Below are 18591 nucleotides of genomic sequence, written 5' to 3'. Positions count from 1 at the left end.
TGTGCAAGTTCTCTCCTCATGGCGTCTGTCTTTTCTGTGCAGTAGGAAGCAAGGTCATCAATGAGAGCAGTTGCTACTAAGTGAAATAAAATTCCCTAAGAGAAATAAAATTCCCTAAAAGAACAAATGAAATCTGAAAAAGAATATATATATATATACACACACACACACACACATATATATATATATCACTGAATCATTTTGCTGTACACTTGAAACACAACATTGTAAATTAACTACACTTCAATTTTCAAAAAGAGAGAATAAGTGAAATATTCATTTTTAGAAATATAACTCAAAGAGTGATGGTGAAGTGGTCTACTGGGTAAGAGTCTTTGCTGAAAACCCTTAAATAATGAAATTCACATGAAATGCCAACTGAAATCTGAATAACAGTAAACACACATGTGATGCTCTGAATGTTCTTTATTTTCTAACAACTATTTAAACCACTCAACAAAACGCTCTGTAACATAATTTAAGAAAACTTCTGCAAATTTTAGTGTAGAACGTAGACCCCGTTTGCCTACCATCAAAACATCATGCAAACATTTATTTTCTTAGAAGCTATTTAGCTTTGTAGTATTACTTTCAGATGATAGTACATTTTAATTCCGTACACCACAATAAGCATTCACTTCAAGCAAGTAACCTTTAAAATAAAACAACATACATTTCTTTTGAACCATTTCAGATTCAGTTATTTGGGGTTTTTTTCTTTTCCGTAAGTTAAAACTAAACTGAATCTCCTTCCCCCAGTCACAGCCTCGAGCTCACAGCAGATTTGTACGAAGTACACCAACGACTCCTCAGAAACCTCCGCTAGGGATGCCCGTGGTTCGTGTCATCACAGGTAGAAGAGAGAATTGGCTAATTCCAAACTTGGTTCTTTATGAGTGCTTTGTGCCACCAGAAAGGTCAGCTTGTGTGCATACTGACACGGGGCTGGAACACTGATTAGGCCCTAAGGAGGAAAAAGTATTGGTAATGATTAAGAGAATAACTTCCTCTTCAAAGTGATATTTTTTTCCTGAGTTTTTTCATCCACTAGTTTTATACAAGATAGAATGTAAGTCAATTGGAAGCAAACTCAATCAACAAAGGGCACCCTTTCTCCTGGGAACTTAAATTCACTTAGCAAGATGGGAGAGCAGAGAGGGCCAGTCTGGCTTCCCGGTGCTGGGACCTGCGAGCCACATGCTTAGGGCTGATCTAAGTTTCCTACAATTTGATGGTCCAAGGGGCTCAGAGCAAATCTTGACTTTGGACTTGGTGAGCAGCTCTGGGCCTAATGTATAGGAATACAGAACAGAGCCAAGCCTGTTACTTTCCCACCAGACACAACATCTGAGTTGTCTTCAATTGCCTCATCTGTAACTTGGAAATAACAATACCCTGATTTCCTCCCAGGCTGGCATAAGAAAATGTATATAATAAAGTCTTCTAGAAAAATTATCAACGCTAATGCATTATAGAGTTACTGCTATTTTACGCCTATGATAGACTGGGTTTCATCCACTGTGGACTTAAGAAGTCATTCATTCATTCATTCATCCCTCCTTTGTGGAAAATCAGGCATTGTGCCAGGGGTTGGGACACCAAGGTGAATTGGGTGACAATTCCCTGGTAGGCACCTCGAGTACCACTCTGTACCTAAATAAACAGCTGTCACTTACTGGCCAGTTGTAGTAGAGGTGGCACAGTTTGAATGTGAGTCTCTGCATGTGGTCAGGCTTCAGGCCGTTGTCATCATAAATGACATTATAGTAGGTGGGATTAAGGGTTCCCCGACAGGCAACCCGGCTGATCAAGTAAAAGTCATACCTGAGGGGAAAAGAAGGACTGTGAGAAAGAAAGCTTGCAGAACAGGACTGAACCTGACCACACACAGTCAAGCTTTGTTAAAAACGGATTTTCTAACAGACTTGCCATTCAGGCCGCGTTGCTCCTGAATCCACGATGGTGCCAAGAGGTGGGTTCTGCAGAGTTCGGCCTGTTTCCATCAAGAATCGTGGCATGCACTTCTTCCTGACCACGATCACTGACAGTTTGGGGCTTGGAACAAGAGAGGCAAAATAATAAATAAATAAATAAATAAATATGGAGAGAACTAAACCAAGCCATGCAACTTTCTATCTATTTATATATATTTTTTGGTAATCTTAAAATGAAATAAATTGATCAGCGAAACATTGCAAAACAAAGAAAAATTACCCCCAATCTCCCCTCCCCCAGAGACACAAACAATTTTTTAAATCAAGGATTGTCTTCATTTGTTGCAAAAGCGTGGTATGCTCAGTCATTTGACCAATTTATATCACTGAGGCGGGACAGGGGAGAATGGTTCACAGGACAATGAACTACAATCAGCACTTCTAAAGAAAGATTTTTCAGAATTATCCGTGGAGACAATACTTTCTTCCCATTAGCAATCATCTCTATTTTCACCTTCAGTCTTCTCAATTTCTGAATAGCAAAGGAAGAACCAGAAGTTCCTCTTATTCTTCAAATCAACGCTTCTGAATCCTGCAAAACACGCACCTGGGAGGATCGATGGACGGTCCACATACGCATATGGGCCAAATGCTAAATGACCAAGTGTTAAGTCAGTATTTGGTAAAATCCAAATCCAAATCCAAATATTCCCATCATGGAAGAAACCTCTAGGATGCAAGGGTCACTGAAATTTCACTTTAAGTGTTTTAATTTTTTTTTTTTTTTTTTGCGGTACGCGGGCCTCTCACTGTTGTGGCCTCTCCCGTTGCGGAGCACAGGCTCTGGACGCGCAGGCTCAGCGGCCATGGCTCAGGGGCCCAGCCACTCTGCGGCATGTGGGATCTTCCCGGACCGGGGCACGAACACGTGTCCCCTGCGTCGGCAGGCGGACCCTCAACCACTGCGCCACCAAGGAAGCCCTAAGTGTTTTAATTATTTTAAAAATATATTATTAATGTTTTCAATCTTGAAACTTTTTAAAAGTTGATGTTATAGTGCAGGAGAACTAACTCCTTAGCACCGTCAGCTGCTAAATTTACTCCTGTGATCCCCAAATTGCATGGAGGTGATTCTTAATAAAATCTAACTAACCCAAGGTCAGCGGGGAATGAGAAATTTTGGCTTTGATATTTTGGATACAGCTAAAGGTGGTTCTGCCTCCAAACTATGATTCTCTCCCTCCTTTCTGATGGTTACTAATGAGGTCAAGGCTCAGCTCCTTTGGGGCTCGTGGCTGCGACACTTTGGTTGACGGTGGTGACGACGGTGTAACCCTACAGACCAAGCTCTATGCACAACAGAATAAGACGCTTTCTGAGCATTTTAAGAAGCCAATTTAAGATCGTCATCCTCCTCCATTTTCTAGTTCTAACATTTTTCTTGCACTTAACACTTGACACAGTCATGGAGGAAAATATACCCAGACACTGAATCTAGAAGTGTGACAGCAGAGCAAGGTACTTGGTGTTTAGCATGGTCTGATTTTCATATGTAGCCCAGCTTTCACAGCACACACACCACTCTCAGCCCCTTCTGCAGACCTGAGCTGCACATCAGTGCCTGCAGGTCAGAGGCTTTTGCCCTGTGTCTTGATTTAGGCCTCAAAGTTGAAACCACAGCTTGTTTTTTCCCCTAGCATGTTAATAGGTGTGAAGCATCTTCACCTGCCAGCAGCCCTGCAGGCTTCCTGCTGAATCTCAGTGTCAGGCACCCTGGAGGATTCCTGCCTTCTTCTGGTGCCCCAACCCAGGGCCCCCAAAAGCTCATACCACCCAGACTATTTACGTAATACCATCCCAACTACCCTCCAATCTAGGGTTGGTTGTACTTGCATAATGCAGAAATGTAGTGAAACTTAACTGCATGGAAAAAAAAAAGAGATGCTGGCATATAGTAATTTTAATAGTTGCGATGAATATGCTAGAATTGGAAGTGGGGGAAGGATACTAATTTGATACCTGGTATTTGAACTTGCTTCTGTCACACTGCTCAGTAGCTGTGGAACTTCATATTCAATGAGTGTTCTTAGCTGACCATCCCCTACACCGTCACGGTACACAATTATCCGTCCTGGCAAACCCTGGTTATGCTTGTACCATCTGTTCAGTGCCCCTGCAGGATTTGGTGTTAGTAAGAAAAGAATGACTTGCTTGATGCCAACAAAGAATAACATTCCCATATATTTTAACATTTAAATAGCTTGCTAGTTCAGACCATGATAAGACAGGGTAATACCTAATTTGGGTTGTATTTGCAATAATATAAAAATGGATACCTTTCCAGAACATTCCTGCAACTCTGCTATTTAAGGAATCATTATGGTTTCTATGGCATAATGTATTCTCAAACTTAGCATCTCTCTTTAGTAAAATTTTAATATTTAAGCAATAAATTAAAATTTAATTCATGCAATAGACATACAAATTTCCCAAACCCATATTAATACTAATTTAGTTTCTTTAAATCTATAAATCCTCTCAATAAGGACAGACTGGATAATTTTATGTAAATTTCTTCTCTAATGAGCATAAATATGAAAACATAAGGAAACGACTTGGCTGTTCCTCTAAAAGCATCTCTTCACGTGGATTCACCCATCACTCTCGCTGACAATATGAACTCTGAAAATTTTCCACTCGCTCTAAGAAATTGCCTGAAGAGCAGAGGCCAGACAGTGACTCCTGCCCAACAGAGGCTTTTCATAACTGCTAATAAGGTTTTGAAGTGAGGGGAAAGTAATATGATAAAATATTTCTTTTCATGCATATACGGCACCATTGTTTTAGGAGAGTTTATTGCCCAGGAAATTCATTTGTTTGATAGAAGATGACCGTATATGTAAGCCCACTACCAAAATATGTCACCAAATTCACCTTTTTTGGAAACAAATATTTATGACCCCCCAAAGTTGATAGCTGGGACGATGCAAATCGGGGAGTGATTTGCACAGGTCACAATGCTAGGGAATGACCAAGCCAGATTCAGACCAGGGTTGGAAAGGGCATGGGAACCCCAGACCCCCTCTTTCTACTGCATCCCATTGTAAGGAGGGCACCCTCCCCATCTGCTGCCTTTCCCATCTTCTCCTGCCACGCCACACTTGATGTGTCAGCATCCCCATCCCAGTCCCAAAAGCTTCTCTCCTATTTCTAGACCTAATGCTGGTCTGTCATAATCCTTGCTCCTCCAGGGTAGGTTTATTCTGACCTTCAAACTGCTTGCAAGAGCCACCAGCAGCTACAGACTTTTTTTCCTCCTGGCTTTTAGTTTATCACACACAGACACAAATGTAAATAACAGAGTAACAGAGCCTGTCTGTTAGCTTGAGTCAGGCCACAACTTCAGGGTCTCCTACTGGGTGGCAGTCAACTCAGGCAGGCTTGAGAAGTCTGTTTCCACCTGTCTGGTCTGCTAGAGGCTTATGAATTTGGGGTCTGAAAGAACAGTGCTTGGAGCCCACCCCCATTGTTACACTTTCAGTACCAGTCATGAAAACTTTTAAGCAATCTGCAACATCAGCCGTTGTTCTCTGAAGCATACAGCGGGAGAACCATCTAAAGTAAGCAAAGAACAAAAGTAAAGTTCAGTTTCAAAATTTCTATTCTAAGCATGCATTAGTATTAAGAAATAGACATAAGTAAATTAATGTTCATAATTTTATATACACTGTATGATTACAATTATATTAAAATGCTCTCCCTCACTGCCCCCCCCTCAATAAAATTTATTGATACGAGAAACTAAAGCACAGTGCTAGCATCAGACGTCTCTGGGTTCAAATCCTGGCTGGTATACTCACCAGCTACATGACTTTTTTATGTGAACCTAAGCCTCAGTTTCCTCATTTGTGCCAAGGAAATTTATAAGATAGTAAGGTAGTTACTACCTCATAGGGTTGTTGTAAAAATTAAACTAGATAATATATGTAAAGTACTTAGCACAGCACTTGGTACATAATAAGCATTGATAAATAGAGGCCACTACATTATTATTATAAGGGAATTTATTAGTTTAGCAGATCTACTTTAAAAATATTCAAAGATTTCTCAAGCATAAACTTCATTTCTATAGGTAAGCTTTCGGGAATTGAAATCTTAACATGATTAACTTATTTAGATTTCAGAAGCAAGTTCTCTTGCTAAAATTATTCATTAAAAGCACTTGGAAAATGAAGATCATGACTTAGTGGTATATATGTGTCCACGTTATTCCAGTTCTCTAAATCTGTGCAATAATAACGATGCAATTAGAAATGCTGCTAACAGTCGGAAGTCCCTCATGTGCTTGATTAAGGAAGTGACATACAGAACAGGGATCTCATACAACCTGGGCTGAAGTCAGGGGCACGCAGTTACATTGCTGCTTTTCCTGTCTCCCACAATCCCCAATATATACCTGATCACAATTTAGAGGAGTACATCACATAGCTTAATTCTAGGAAGAAAACATGGTTCAAAACAGCCTCAAAACACATTGTTTAGTTACGAATATTGAAACACTTCAAAGAACTACAATTTAACATGTACTATGAGTCAATGCTTAATGTGTTATCCCTCATCCTTGCCTATGTTTTTTTTTGTTGGTTTTTTTTTGCGGTACGCGGGCCTCTCACTGCTATGGCCTCTCCCGTTGCAGAGCACAGGCTCCAGACGCGCAGGCTCAGCGGCCATGGCTCATGGGCCCAGCCACTCCGCGGCATGTGGGATCTTCGCGGACCGGGGCACGAACCCGTGTCCCCTGCATCGGCAGGCGGACTCTCAACCACTGCGCCACCAGGGAAGCCCCTTGCCTATGTTTTTAATAGCTGTGTAAACCACCACCACATCAAGTTTCTGTGAGCATTAAAAACAACAATAACAGCAAGCATGTCTTGAGCATTTACCATAATAGGTAAGTGACAGATCAGGATATAAATCCAGGCAATCTGATTCTCAACTGCTTGACATCGTGTATGTAAACTTCCTAGTATGGAGCCCAATACAGTGCAGGTGTTCAGAAAACAAATGCACAAGAATTTCTACACGGCCATCATTTGGGGAATATGATTTGCATACGAGCAATAGCTTGTCCTAATGTATGTATAAAAATGGTTTTTTAATGAACTACACTTTACCCCAATATTATCCATCACATTTATAGATGTAAGTATAATTTATGACCATAAGTGTCCATATTTTAAAAATGAGTGAAGAATACAAACTATTCCTTTCTGTAAAGTCTTTAGTTAAACCACAAGTAATAGTCTAAATAACTGAAGAGTATGTTAGGGTAATTTTAAAAGTACCTGGTGATTCTGGGGTTAATACTGGCCACAAATCCAACCACCACCATTCCCTGGTTGAATGCATCTTTACAGACATCAATACCAACCACCATCAGGGACTTTAACTGTAAAATTAAAATTTTTCATGATTTAATGGAATGAGGTGTTTTCCCAAGCAATGATGTATTATGAAGTTTTTAAAAGACTGTCCCTAGTTATTGAATTATTGAAGTTAAGCTATGTGCCAGGGAGATCAAGGTCGAGATGAGGCAGATTATTAAACCAGAAACCAGAGAAACTTAAAGATGAAGGGAATAATAAGAACCTGCTTCAAAGAAAAACAAAAAGCAAAAAGATGGAGGGAACAATATAGTACATACTTTGCTTAAGAGACTCATTGTAATAGAAAATGGCCACCATCCTTTATGGGGGTGGGCAAGGGCCATCAGTGGCTCAAGAGATCCTGGTAAAGTGGCCCGTCCATTTCTCCCCTGTCTCGAGGCTGAAGGAATCTGAAGGGAAATTCCATTCCCCATTCTTCAGCTCTCTAAGGAATCCTCACTTGTCTATGTCCTCCAGGAGGGGCAGCTGGGGGTAACCTTGTACATCCTGGTTAAGGGAATAGGCAACATTCCCTCATTCCTCACCCTCCTCACTTCCTCCCATGGTGGCCATAGCTCAGGAAAGAGGAGATGATTTTCTCAGTTCCCAACACGACTTGGAGGTTTGTATCACAGGCTCTGCCGGTTCCCCAAGCTCTAGTGGGGGCGTCCCATCCAGGATTCAAGGCTACTCTGCAAAGTATCACCCTGCTGAAAGCAGGTAAAGGCACAGGCCATGGAGCACAGATTTTAAACCACGGCTGGGAGGCTCCAAATCAAGTGCCTCCAAGTCGATGCCAAACTAGATTCTCTTTCACGAGAGATTCTGTTATTAGCTTAACCGAAGCTCCATGAGAACACGGAGGCCACGCCTCCGTGGCCACGCCTCGGAGTGGGGCCACGCCTCACCTTCTGGATACCCTCCCAGTGGCTGGTGTAACGGAGCCCAGAGCAGACAAACATACAACCCACCAACCCACCAAACAAAGCAAATATTTCTAGGATCACGTGAAAAGATCTCCTCCTACTTTGATTTAATTTTTAAAATTCATTAATAGATAGATTGATGACTAAAAGAAAAAGAGTGACGGTTCCTCACAGGGATCTCCACAGCCCACAGCTCGCCTCCGAGTTTACAGGTCATCTGCAAGGCAATCTTGGTGGCGATGCTCATCAACATTCCCTGTTTATTCAACGTCTGAGCAAGCACACACTGGCTGGGGACGGGGCAGTCGGAGCTCAAATATTTTTTAATGGAATCATAATAGCTATTCTGATTAGAAGGCAGAATACACATTACCTGAAAGTCAAAAAAAAAAAAAAACAGAAGAAAAGAAAGTTCATTTACTTATGTTCAGAGGAAGCTTTAAAAAAACACGAATATATGGATGCAAACATCTTTTGCCCTCAAGTTCCCAAGAAGCAAATATTAACATCCCCACAGTTCTTCTCTTTTCTATTATTTTTTTTTGTTTGGCCACACCACACAGCTTGCAGTATCTTAGTTCCCTGACCAGGGATTGAGCATGGGCCACGGCAGTGAAAGCACCAAGTCTTAACCACTGGACCACCAGGGAATTGCCCCTACAGTTCTTCTCTTAAATGGCCTTTAAAGAGCAATGAATCTAAGCGATTTGAAATGCCTTCTCATCAGCCATCCACTCTGCAAAGCCTCCCTCCAACCCTACCACTTCCCTTGGCTCTTCCTTCCTCCTTGCTTCTCTGCCAATCTGATTCTGCCAGTCTCCTCAAATTCCCTTCCATCCTAGCTCTTCCTCCAGCTGCCTCCCTTACTGCAGTGATCCTTCCCTGTAGCTCTCCAGCTATCATCCCCACTGCCTCCTCCCCAACTTCATCCACAGATAAGCAAAGTGGAGAATTAGCTTAAATTGTGGTCTTTTTCCCATTAGGCGCTGGACAGGCAAAATAAAAGGAAGAAGCAACAACACATTTTTTGTTAACCTGGACTTGAGTGTAAGGTATGAGGGGAGGGAAAATAAGGAAAAAGAAGGTTCAGGTGCTCTGGTATTTTTAAATTCCACCCTTCTCTCTCACTGCCTCTACTTCCCATCAAGTACTTCCCTCACAGAAGGACCTCTCCTGGCCTAACTCCATCTCCTTCCTATGTTTTATTCTCTACTTTCAAAACACCCAAATTACAGAAAAGATAGGCACTGTCATAATTAACAGAGAACAACGTGATTTTTGTCACCTATAGGACTGTTCATTATCATAATGTCAAGGGCTAAAATTATTTACACTTAATTATATAAAGTTGGGAAAAATATTTTTAAATTATCAGCAAAATTCTCTTAGGGGGGTTTCCTGCCTTCCATCCCATGAGTCTGGGGCTAAGCAAGGTAGGTGGAAGAACAAGGAATAGCCCAATGGGGACCAGGACCAAAAGAAGGCGGGAGTCAAGTGAGACTGGTAACACACCACGGATAAAGAAGCAAGTATGTGGAGAATAATAAGGGCCATGTTTCTCACTATTAGAGAGATGAGGTACAAATATGGAAAGGGGGAACACTTTCCTGTGGCACTGGGTTGCAACTGGAGGCGTGAACACGTTTTTAATCTTTAAAATTTTAATAAAATATTTTAACATATACATAACTACATACAGTAATAAAATGGATGCAAGTGTGTATGTATATATATGTACACACATACATATACATATTTCTTAGCTTTGCCCATTGGGAAAGCCTAGGGCCAGTGACACCCCAGTAGCAAATAAACACACCCAGCGCCCAGATCTTGGTTTCTAAATACTGTTCTCTACCAAAAGGAATCAGGGCTCATTGGGAAAACATATGATTCTAGAGTTCGACAGCAAAACTTAGATTAACCTGGAATGTCTTATTGTGCCAGACAGTAAGGAATTGTTCCAAGAAAGTTGGGAAGGTGTCAAAAAGACACACAAGTCAGCTTGAATGGGGCTCCCACTGGCAAAACCAAGGACAATTTGGATATCGAAATAAATAACAGTAGTGATAGACTATAAGCTGGTAAATAAAATAGGAATCCATGAATCCATACTGATGTAAATAAGTGAACAAACAAACAAATGGGAAGAAGAGAAAGCTCTTCCTTATAATGCCAACTAATAATTATAGAAGGAAGTACAAAATTAGAAAGCCACCATTTGGCCACCATCAGAGTAGTAATGGATTCAGACAAGAATTATCAATGGATTCTAAAACTAGTAGGAAAAATCTGATGAAGAACAGGATATTTTCATAGTCTCAAAGTATCTCCCTACCAAAAAAATAAAGAAAAAAACCTGATTAATTACAAAGAGAAAAAGTGTAACTTTACAATGGAGAAAATTGACAGAAACCATCTCAATCAATGGAGTCCCCCCTGGGAAGATGCAGTAAGAACACAGAATCATTGCTGTGATACTCCTGCCAAAAGCGCATAACCTGAATTTAATCATAAGGAAACATTAGACAAACCCAAATTGAGGGACATTATATAAAATAACTGGTTTATGCTCTTCAAAACTGGAAGGTCATCAAAGTCAAGGGAAAACTAGGGAACTGTTACAGACTGAAGGAGAGATGAAAGCGACAGGGAAACTAAGGGCAACATATTAGATCCTTTTAATGGAAGACATTTGGGGGACAAATGGAGAAATATGAGTGGAGTCTGTGGATTAGCTAGTTGTACTGCTCCCTGATTTTGATGGTTGTTCTATGGTTCCATAGGAGAGTGGCCTTGTTTGTACGAAATGGGTGCAAATGTATTTTTTAAAAGGTAATGGGCATCACTCCTGTAACTTACACTCAAATGGTTCAGGAAAAAAATAGGATAGATAGGAAGGGAGGGAGGTGGAAAATGATAGAAAATCATAAATAAAATGTCAAAAATTGGGGAATCTGGGTGAATGATATATTACAGTTCTTTGTACTATTCCTGCAACTTTTCTGTTAGTTTGATTTTACTTTTTAAAGTGAAAAATAAATGCTCTTAGGATGATAACTTCCTGTATTGTAACATCCTTACGGGCCATTTTTTGTGGAAACAAAGAGATAGCTAAGCTGCTTTGCATGCACTATGAATAGGAAAGTTGGGAGTTGGGATGAATGAGCTAGGGGGATCAGACAGGAGATGGGACAGAAAAGCACTGCAGTACTGTGGGAGACTGAGAGAACATTTCCAAGAAATAGGAATGATTGAGAGATTTTTTAAGAAAGGGATGTCAATTTTAACTTGTCTGGAATGTTGACATGTGATATAACCATGCCTTGGCCCCAAACCCTCAGCAAAGTCAGATACATCACACACACACAGGACACACACAGGACACACACATACACCAACACACACACACATACCACACGCACACACACACACAATACTTTGGGAAATGAAGCAATTGTAGGTGTCCCTCAGGGTGATGCAATGCAGGAGGAAAAGGTACCCATGAAAGCGGGCAAGAATTCAGAGGAGGCAGGGACATGGGGCCATAGGTGACATGGAGACACTTAAACCTTCCAAGAATCTCCTGAAACAATGGGGAGAACACAGGGTGCCCCAACACTTATGGGATAAGATGGGAGTCAATTTATCTTAAATCTTGAGTGAAAGATGATCCTCCCAGTAAGTTGGAAAATATGTAGACATCCAAGAGGCTGATACAGGAGTAACAAAAAGTATTTAAAAATTAATATTAGAAACATGAAAGGAAAACAAAATATTGATTAAAATATCAAGATAAATACTTTCTTGAGTGCTTGGGGAAATGCACAGCAATTTGTAAACATATCATGGGAGAACATGTTCAAATTCCTTCTTTCAAGGCTATTAGATATGAAGAAAAATTAAAATTATACCTCAAGAATTATCCTATACTTACCAACTGAACCTCAGGATCAACATATTTCTGTATAGCGTGAAGAAATGCAGCTGGATTTTCTTGTACTTTTATGCTACAGAAAAAAAATTAATTTTGAAAATGCATAGTTCCCTTCTTAGTAGCACATAATCATATAGAACTAAAAATAATATTAGTTGATTTTTATAACAGACTATAAGTTGAGGAAAAAATCATTAAAGTGAAAGCTTTTGAGTCTAAACTTGCTTCTCCCACACGTGATACACCAGCAACATTTCATTACCATTTTTATTAACTTAAAAAAATAGTTTGGTGAAAAATGAAATTTTCTCCATTGTATAGAGTCCCTACAGATGCTATTTGAACAATTCTGTTGTTCAAAATGGAGTTGAAAGTGAACTTCTGAAACACAAGTCTCAATATCAAATGACTGAAACAGAGTTCAAGTTAAACTGGGATTAACAATTCTCTAATTCTGAATCTCCCTGGGAACTTTAAAATAAAAATCATTAGGTTGATGAGATCAAGATGTTCAGTTAATCTGTATGATTTATACTAAAACCTTCCTTTTTTCCTTAATGGCACACTGTGTGGAGCCTGGAATATTTAGCCATAATCAATCAATCAGTGGACAAGTATCAATACTTATCAATTATCAGTTCTGTGGTTCCATTATATTAGGGGCCAGATGCTACAGAAAAAAATTGCCACGGAGAAGAATTTTTAGATCTGTTTTCTTGACATAGGTTCAGCCTCTCATATGTAAATATAATGGGACTTTCCCAATACCCAGTGGCCTTTTGAAAGTTGACCAGCAGGTGGCAGGAGCACTGTCTGCCGCTTGCGGGTTCTAACAGGAGTGGCCAGCAACGTTGTTTCAGATGGAAGAAAACTACACATATAAATCTAGTAAATAAATGGATACTTCATAGGGAAAAAAAAGGATGGACTAAAATATGAGCTTTCAAATAAAACAGGCCAAGGACCGAACACGGGCATGGGCTTGTTGGAATTTGGGTGAGAAAGAGCCTATGATGCCAGCCCAGGTTCCGGGACTGTGGCTTCTTTCATGAATCTTTTCCTGCCTTATTACCTCATGGGTTAAGAGAAATTAGAGCAGGTGAAACTCAAACCAGGCGATTTGTTAACAGATTTGATAAGAGAAGAATTCTATACTACAGTGTAAAATGAGACTTTGGGAACAGCTATGGTTTTCAACAATGCTTATGCTGCTGATGTAATTAATTAGTAACCATGTGTTTAAAGAATAACTTCCCACCCTGCCAATTTAGGACATTTGCACCTCCACTACAACAAAGAAAAAGAAGTATCTGTTGCTCTTTTTTATGCATAGCGAGCTCAATGAAGTAAGGTATGACCAACTTTACGGCTTTTCTAAAGCAAAACAATATTCGACTTTGAGCGTGGCTGTATGTGAATGGATCCCTTATTAAATTGAAAGCATCATATTTACCTCATCCCATGCAAATAGCATAGCATTTAGTATGTAGTAGCAGATACTCAATAAATGTTCAAAGGCTAAATGAATGACCTGGTTCTATCAGAAACTATCTAGATGACTAATCTTATGCTACAGGAACAGAATAAGAAGAGCTTATTTCAGATCTATTCTTACATTAAATTTTAAAACATAAAATCTATCAAATAAGTCAGGAAATGCAACATTTATTTGTTAATATCCTGTTTGCTGTTCAGTTTTATAAGTAAGTGATATGGAAGAATTAAGAAAAGAAACTGAGGAGGCACTATATGGATTTATTAAGGATTTATACCCCAACTAGTACTGGAAAGACACTGAGCTAATGAGAGTACTGCCTAGGAAGAACTATGAAAATAAAGTTTTATAAAGACCAACATAAAATACATTTCAACTGGATAAAAATTTAATCATTGCCAAATCTATCTACTTATAACTGCTTGGCATTCTACGTTAGGAAACTTTACTGACATTAAAAAAAAAAAACACTTTTGTAAATATATCAGCCGTCATCTCCGATCTTTTAACCAAACCAAATTAATATGTGAAAAAAGTTGGGATGATTTTCTGCATCTTCTCACATTTTGGGGTGGTTCACATTAAATCCTATGGGCCTTCCAACTCTTCTCAAGCAGTTCAAAAAGCTCTCCGTCACACGTTCAGCTCTGTTGCTACACATAACCAACCATTTATTCAAAGACTGCGCACTTAAAATCTTGCAAGTTCGCATATCCTTGGACCAGTCAGCCGCAGACACAGGTTGACACTGAGAAAAATAATGATTGTGAAAGGGTTGAACAAATTTACTCAGAGAACAATTAAATAAAAAAGACAGTGTGGAAATAGTTCATATTTGTCATAACAGAACTATTTAGTACAGTCTGCTATTCTCAGACTTAAAACACAGATACAAGCACTGCACATCTGAACACAACACATGTGCTTCCGGGGAGTGGACGTAGCTCGGCACCATCCCAGGTTAGCCGTTCCTTGCCTGCAGATCCTTGGCAAGTCCCTTTACTTCACGGGGCTCTGCTGTGGGCAAGGAAAGGCGCCTGGTTCAAATCTCTAGGTTCCCTTCCAGCTCTAAAAGTCTACGACCTTTACTATGAATGTAAAAGCCAGGCTACTGGCTGTCCAGTTTGGTCTCTTTGCTTTAGGTACCTAGATATCTCAAATAGAAAATGCTGATGACTGACACAATGCAGGTCATCATACTGAAACTAACAAACCCTACAATTAAAGACTATACATTATGCCAAGAGTAGATACGTCTAGGAGCAAAGTTGAGGCCAGGACACAAGCTCCTTTCTCATTCTTTGGAAGGTTCCCCAGATGACCAGGAAAAACAAGCTCCCTGCCTTGAAGAGGGGAGCCTTCAGACTGGTCCCTAGCCTTCTGTTTATATCCATGGACTGGAATCAAATGGAAATGTTCTTGGTGTGGTAAACCAGGAAGAGTCACTGTTAGAATTTAAAAAAACACTGCAATCTAATCTCTTGCTACTGAAAGTGTTGCCTTGTAGCAGCATGGCTATCTCCCGAGAGCTCGTTAGAAATGCAGAGTCCTGGGCCCAATCCCAGACCCACTGAATCAGAATCTGCATGTTAACAAGTTCCCCAGTGATTCATCTGCACATTACCGTTTAAGAAGCATTCCAATTCCCTTGTTTTACAGGTTCCAAAGACATGGCTGAAAAGGGTGATGGAGCCAGTTGGTGGCACTGAAGGTTTAGAATACTGCTTTTGTCTTTGCAACCAGGGCCCTTTCCAGCAAGCACTCTGACTTCCAGGCCCCAGCCAATCTCACGGTGGCCAGGCAGGGACTCAACTTCAGGAAGCAACCTTAGCCTGAGAATGAAGGGGAAGGGCTAGGCCTCCATAAAGGCTTCTGTCTGGAGCTAGGATTCGTTCCTTCCCTTTACAACCAGTGTGAAGAGAGCCACAGCTCTCTCACCTACACTCCTACCTGTTATGGGCCGGCAGGGGGCCCAGGACAAATGGCCACGGGCCACTCTGAAGCCTGTGAACCTTTAGTGTACTCAGTTCCTCAAACCCAATTTCCAGAAAGCAGGATCAGCTGAGAAGTCGAGGACACAGCCACCTCTAGCCCACCCACCATCGCCTCTAGGGGGCGGGTTCTCCACCTTAGTGCCCCTTCTCCTATGGAGACCTGTTTCCAGGCCAAAAAATGCAAACAAATCTCTGACAAGTATGACTCGACCTAGAGATGATGAGACAGACCATTTTAAATATTTCCCATCTCACTTCACGTGTGGAACCGAAACTGAGCTTCTCTTTACTGACTCCTGAACAAGATCTTAATGGGGGTCTACATTTTAGGACTTGACAAAGTTTTGTTTTGTTCTGCTTTTAAAGTAGTTTTTCTTCAGCTTCTCCAATAAGGGTTTCGGTTGCTTGGATAGATTATCAAAAAGAAATGATGAGAAAAATCTCCATTCTGCCAACAGAAAACCATTCGCTTGCTCAGTCGTTAGTCTTGATATGTTGGCTTACTTATTGTATCAAATAAAGGCAAGAAGAGTGCCTTTAAAAATGAAATGTAATTGGCTTTAAAAATGGGCAAAACAGAGGGGAAAAAGTAGAAAGAGAATGTGCAATTTTTGCATAAAATAGGTTCATTTTTAAATGGAAGCCCCAAAGAAGCAATGATTTGTCTCTCCAGGTTTCAGAGTGCCTCTCCGCCCAAATGCCGTGGCTGGGATGGGCTCTGTGCAAACTTCTTCACGTTTATACCAACTGAGCAGCATTTTACTCTGGGGGAGAAAAAACCCTGAGGTATCAGGAAATATGGTCTATTGGAATTAATCTTTAGCAGTTAAAAGAATTTTCTCAGGTACCATAGATTTTTTTTTTAAGTGATGTAAGAGTACTACAACACGCAATAATAGGTTGGCATGTTTTGATTGCAATGGCTTGAAATACCATTTTCTAACTCATCTTTAAATGTGACACCACATCACAGTGACTGACCTAAATTATGTCCGCTGGGTGCCGCGAAGCCTTTCAAAAGTACACTCGGATTAAAAAGCAAAACAGAGGGACCTGGAGGTTTAGAACAAAGGAAAGGCAGGGACATGGCCATGGAAAAACCAAATGAATATTCTAAGCCCACTAGTCATTCTGGCATATGATCAAACTGACACACATTCAAGAAAATACTTTTAAATGAAAATAAAATCACTGCACTTACTGTGTGGTCTTGTATTATTATATTTTCTGAAGGCACAACCCGGCCAGTCAGAGACATCTGGCATCCAAAATGCAGACCCCAGGTCTCCAGCTCAAAACGAGCATCCTTGTTTCTGTTGATAGAGTTGAGTTTTAAATCATTAAAGGGCTTACTTTCTAAAGAATTTTAATCATTAGAGATAAAATTACAACTTAATTATTCGGACTGATTTTTTTAGGGCTCCTGACTTCTATTTCTACTCACCATTGTTTTCGCTGCTCAAGAGAATTATAGGAAGACTGCACCCATGGGGGACACGCAGGGATGGAAAGGCTCCCAGTGTGGCTCACTGGTTAGCAAAATGGGACTTTGAGCCAGACAGACCAGACTTCAACTCCGAGTGCTGACATTTAATAACATGTGACCTTGAGCAAACTCTGAAATCTTTTAAAGCTGTGGTTTCCTTATTGGCAAAAGGTAGGACTAACTGACTACTTCACAGGGCTGATGTAAAAATTAAACATGACAATACATGGACAGTGCTACCACACTGCCTGGTACATGTTAAGTGCTCAATAAAGGTGAGATAACATTGCTGATGACAAACTTATCACTAAAGAGATACTGTGAAGCGTCTGGATGTGGAGATGTCCCTGTACCTCTGGATATCATCTGCGAGCCTGGCCAGGCGCTGCTGCCTTCCCAAAGGACTGAGGCGCGTTTCTTCAGCCACAGCCTTCATCAGCCGGAAATCAGACGTTGCCTCGCCCGGCAGCCCTATTCAACGTGAATGAAAACAAAGTGAAAAATGGCCAGTCCTTGATGTAACCCCAGCCCGTCTCAGGCACAGGGTAATAAAAGTTTTCACTTAAACTGAATCAGATTCACCGTCTGGATAGCACCATCTGACAGCAGTGCAAGCCATGTGTCATTTAAAATTTTCGGTAGTAGCCACATTAAAAAAAAGCCAAAAAGAAACAGATGCAATTATTCAAATAGTATATATTACTTAACTCAATATATCCAAAATATTATCATTTCAACATGCAGCCAATATGAAAAATTTGTCAATGAGGTAGTTTCCCTTTTCTTTTCATACTACGTCTTAGGCATCCAGTCTGTATTTGACACTTACAGCACTTCCCCAGCCAGTCCCTCAGTCGCACTAGTCATGTGTCAAGTGCTCAGTGACCACGTGTGGCTAGAGGCCACCGTGGGGACTGTGCAGACCTGGGATGTCCTAGTACCACTAAGAATGGGCATCCCTCCCTGCAGGGATGATGTCCTTGTTAACTTTTCTAATCACGAAAGAAATACATACACATGATAACTGATCCGAGCAATACAAAGCGTAAAAAGTAGAAAGTCCACCCTTAGTCTCACCCTGGTAATCAGACGAGCATGATTAAAAGCACCTGAGACAGTTACTCAGCTTCTACTAGAGAGCGAAGATTACCTTGAAGCTTATGCAAAAAGAAAATAAGGAGCATTTTGGCACCACTCAAAGAATATACCTGAAGAAAATTAAATCACGTGGCTTCTTAGCCTAGTGAAGTTCAAAAAATGCGGAAGAACAGCTTGGTTTTAGGAAAACATCTGGGGACCATTTTAACATCAAATTAACAAACAGAATACACGAGATAAAGGAAATAGATAGCTTTCACCGTGCTGAGCAATTTCCAAAGAGCACTCTACCCTT

At 40.5% G+C, this 18591-nt stretch overlaps 1 protein-coding gene across 1 annotated transcript in view; it reads right to left on the bottom strand.

Annotated features, from left to right (window-relative positions):
• Positions 1–417: 417 nt before the first annotated feature.
• The window catches only part of PIWIL4 (piwi like RNA-mediated gene silencing 4), a 41413-nt gene continuing 23239 nt past the window's right edge, over positions 418–18591 (bottom strand). Inside the window, exons 10-20 of the mRNA XM_079928765.1 lie at positions 17552–17669; positions 16914–17025; positions 14282–14466; positions 12224–12296; positions 8459–8659; positions 7280–7383; positions 5479–5549; positions 3954–4107; positions 1930–2055; positions 1677–1824; positions 418–964 (exon numbers count right to left, since the gene is read on the bottom strand). Coding sequence (XP_079784891.1) covers positions 848–964; positions 1677–1824; positions 1930–2055; positions 3954–4107; positions 5479–5549; positions 7280–7383; positions 8459–8659; positions 12224–12296; positions 14282–14466; positions 16914–17025; positions 17552–17669 — 1409 coding nt within the window. The 3' untranslated portion in view covers positions 418–847. The remainder of the gene's footprint in view (positions 965–1676; positions 1825–1929; positions 2056–3953; positions 4108–5478; positions 5550–7279; positions 7384–8458; positions 8660–12223; positions 12297–14281; positions 14467–16913; positions 17026–17551; positions 17670–18591) is intronic.

This window comes from Stenella coeruleoalba, assembly GCF_951394435.1.
Source record: "Stenella coeruleoalba genome assembly, chromosome: 8".
NCBI lineage: Eukaryota > Metazoa > Chordata > Mammalia > Artiodactyla > Delphinidae > Stenella > Stenella coeruleoalba.
The sequence above is the reverse complement of the archived record's forward strand: the minus strand, read 5'-3'. Positions and strand labels throughout refer to the sequence as shown.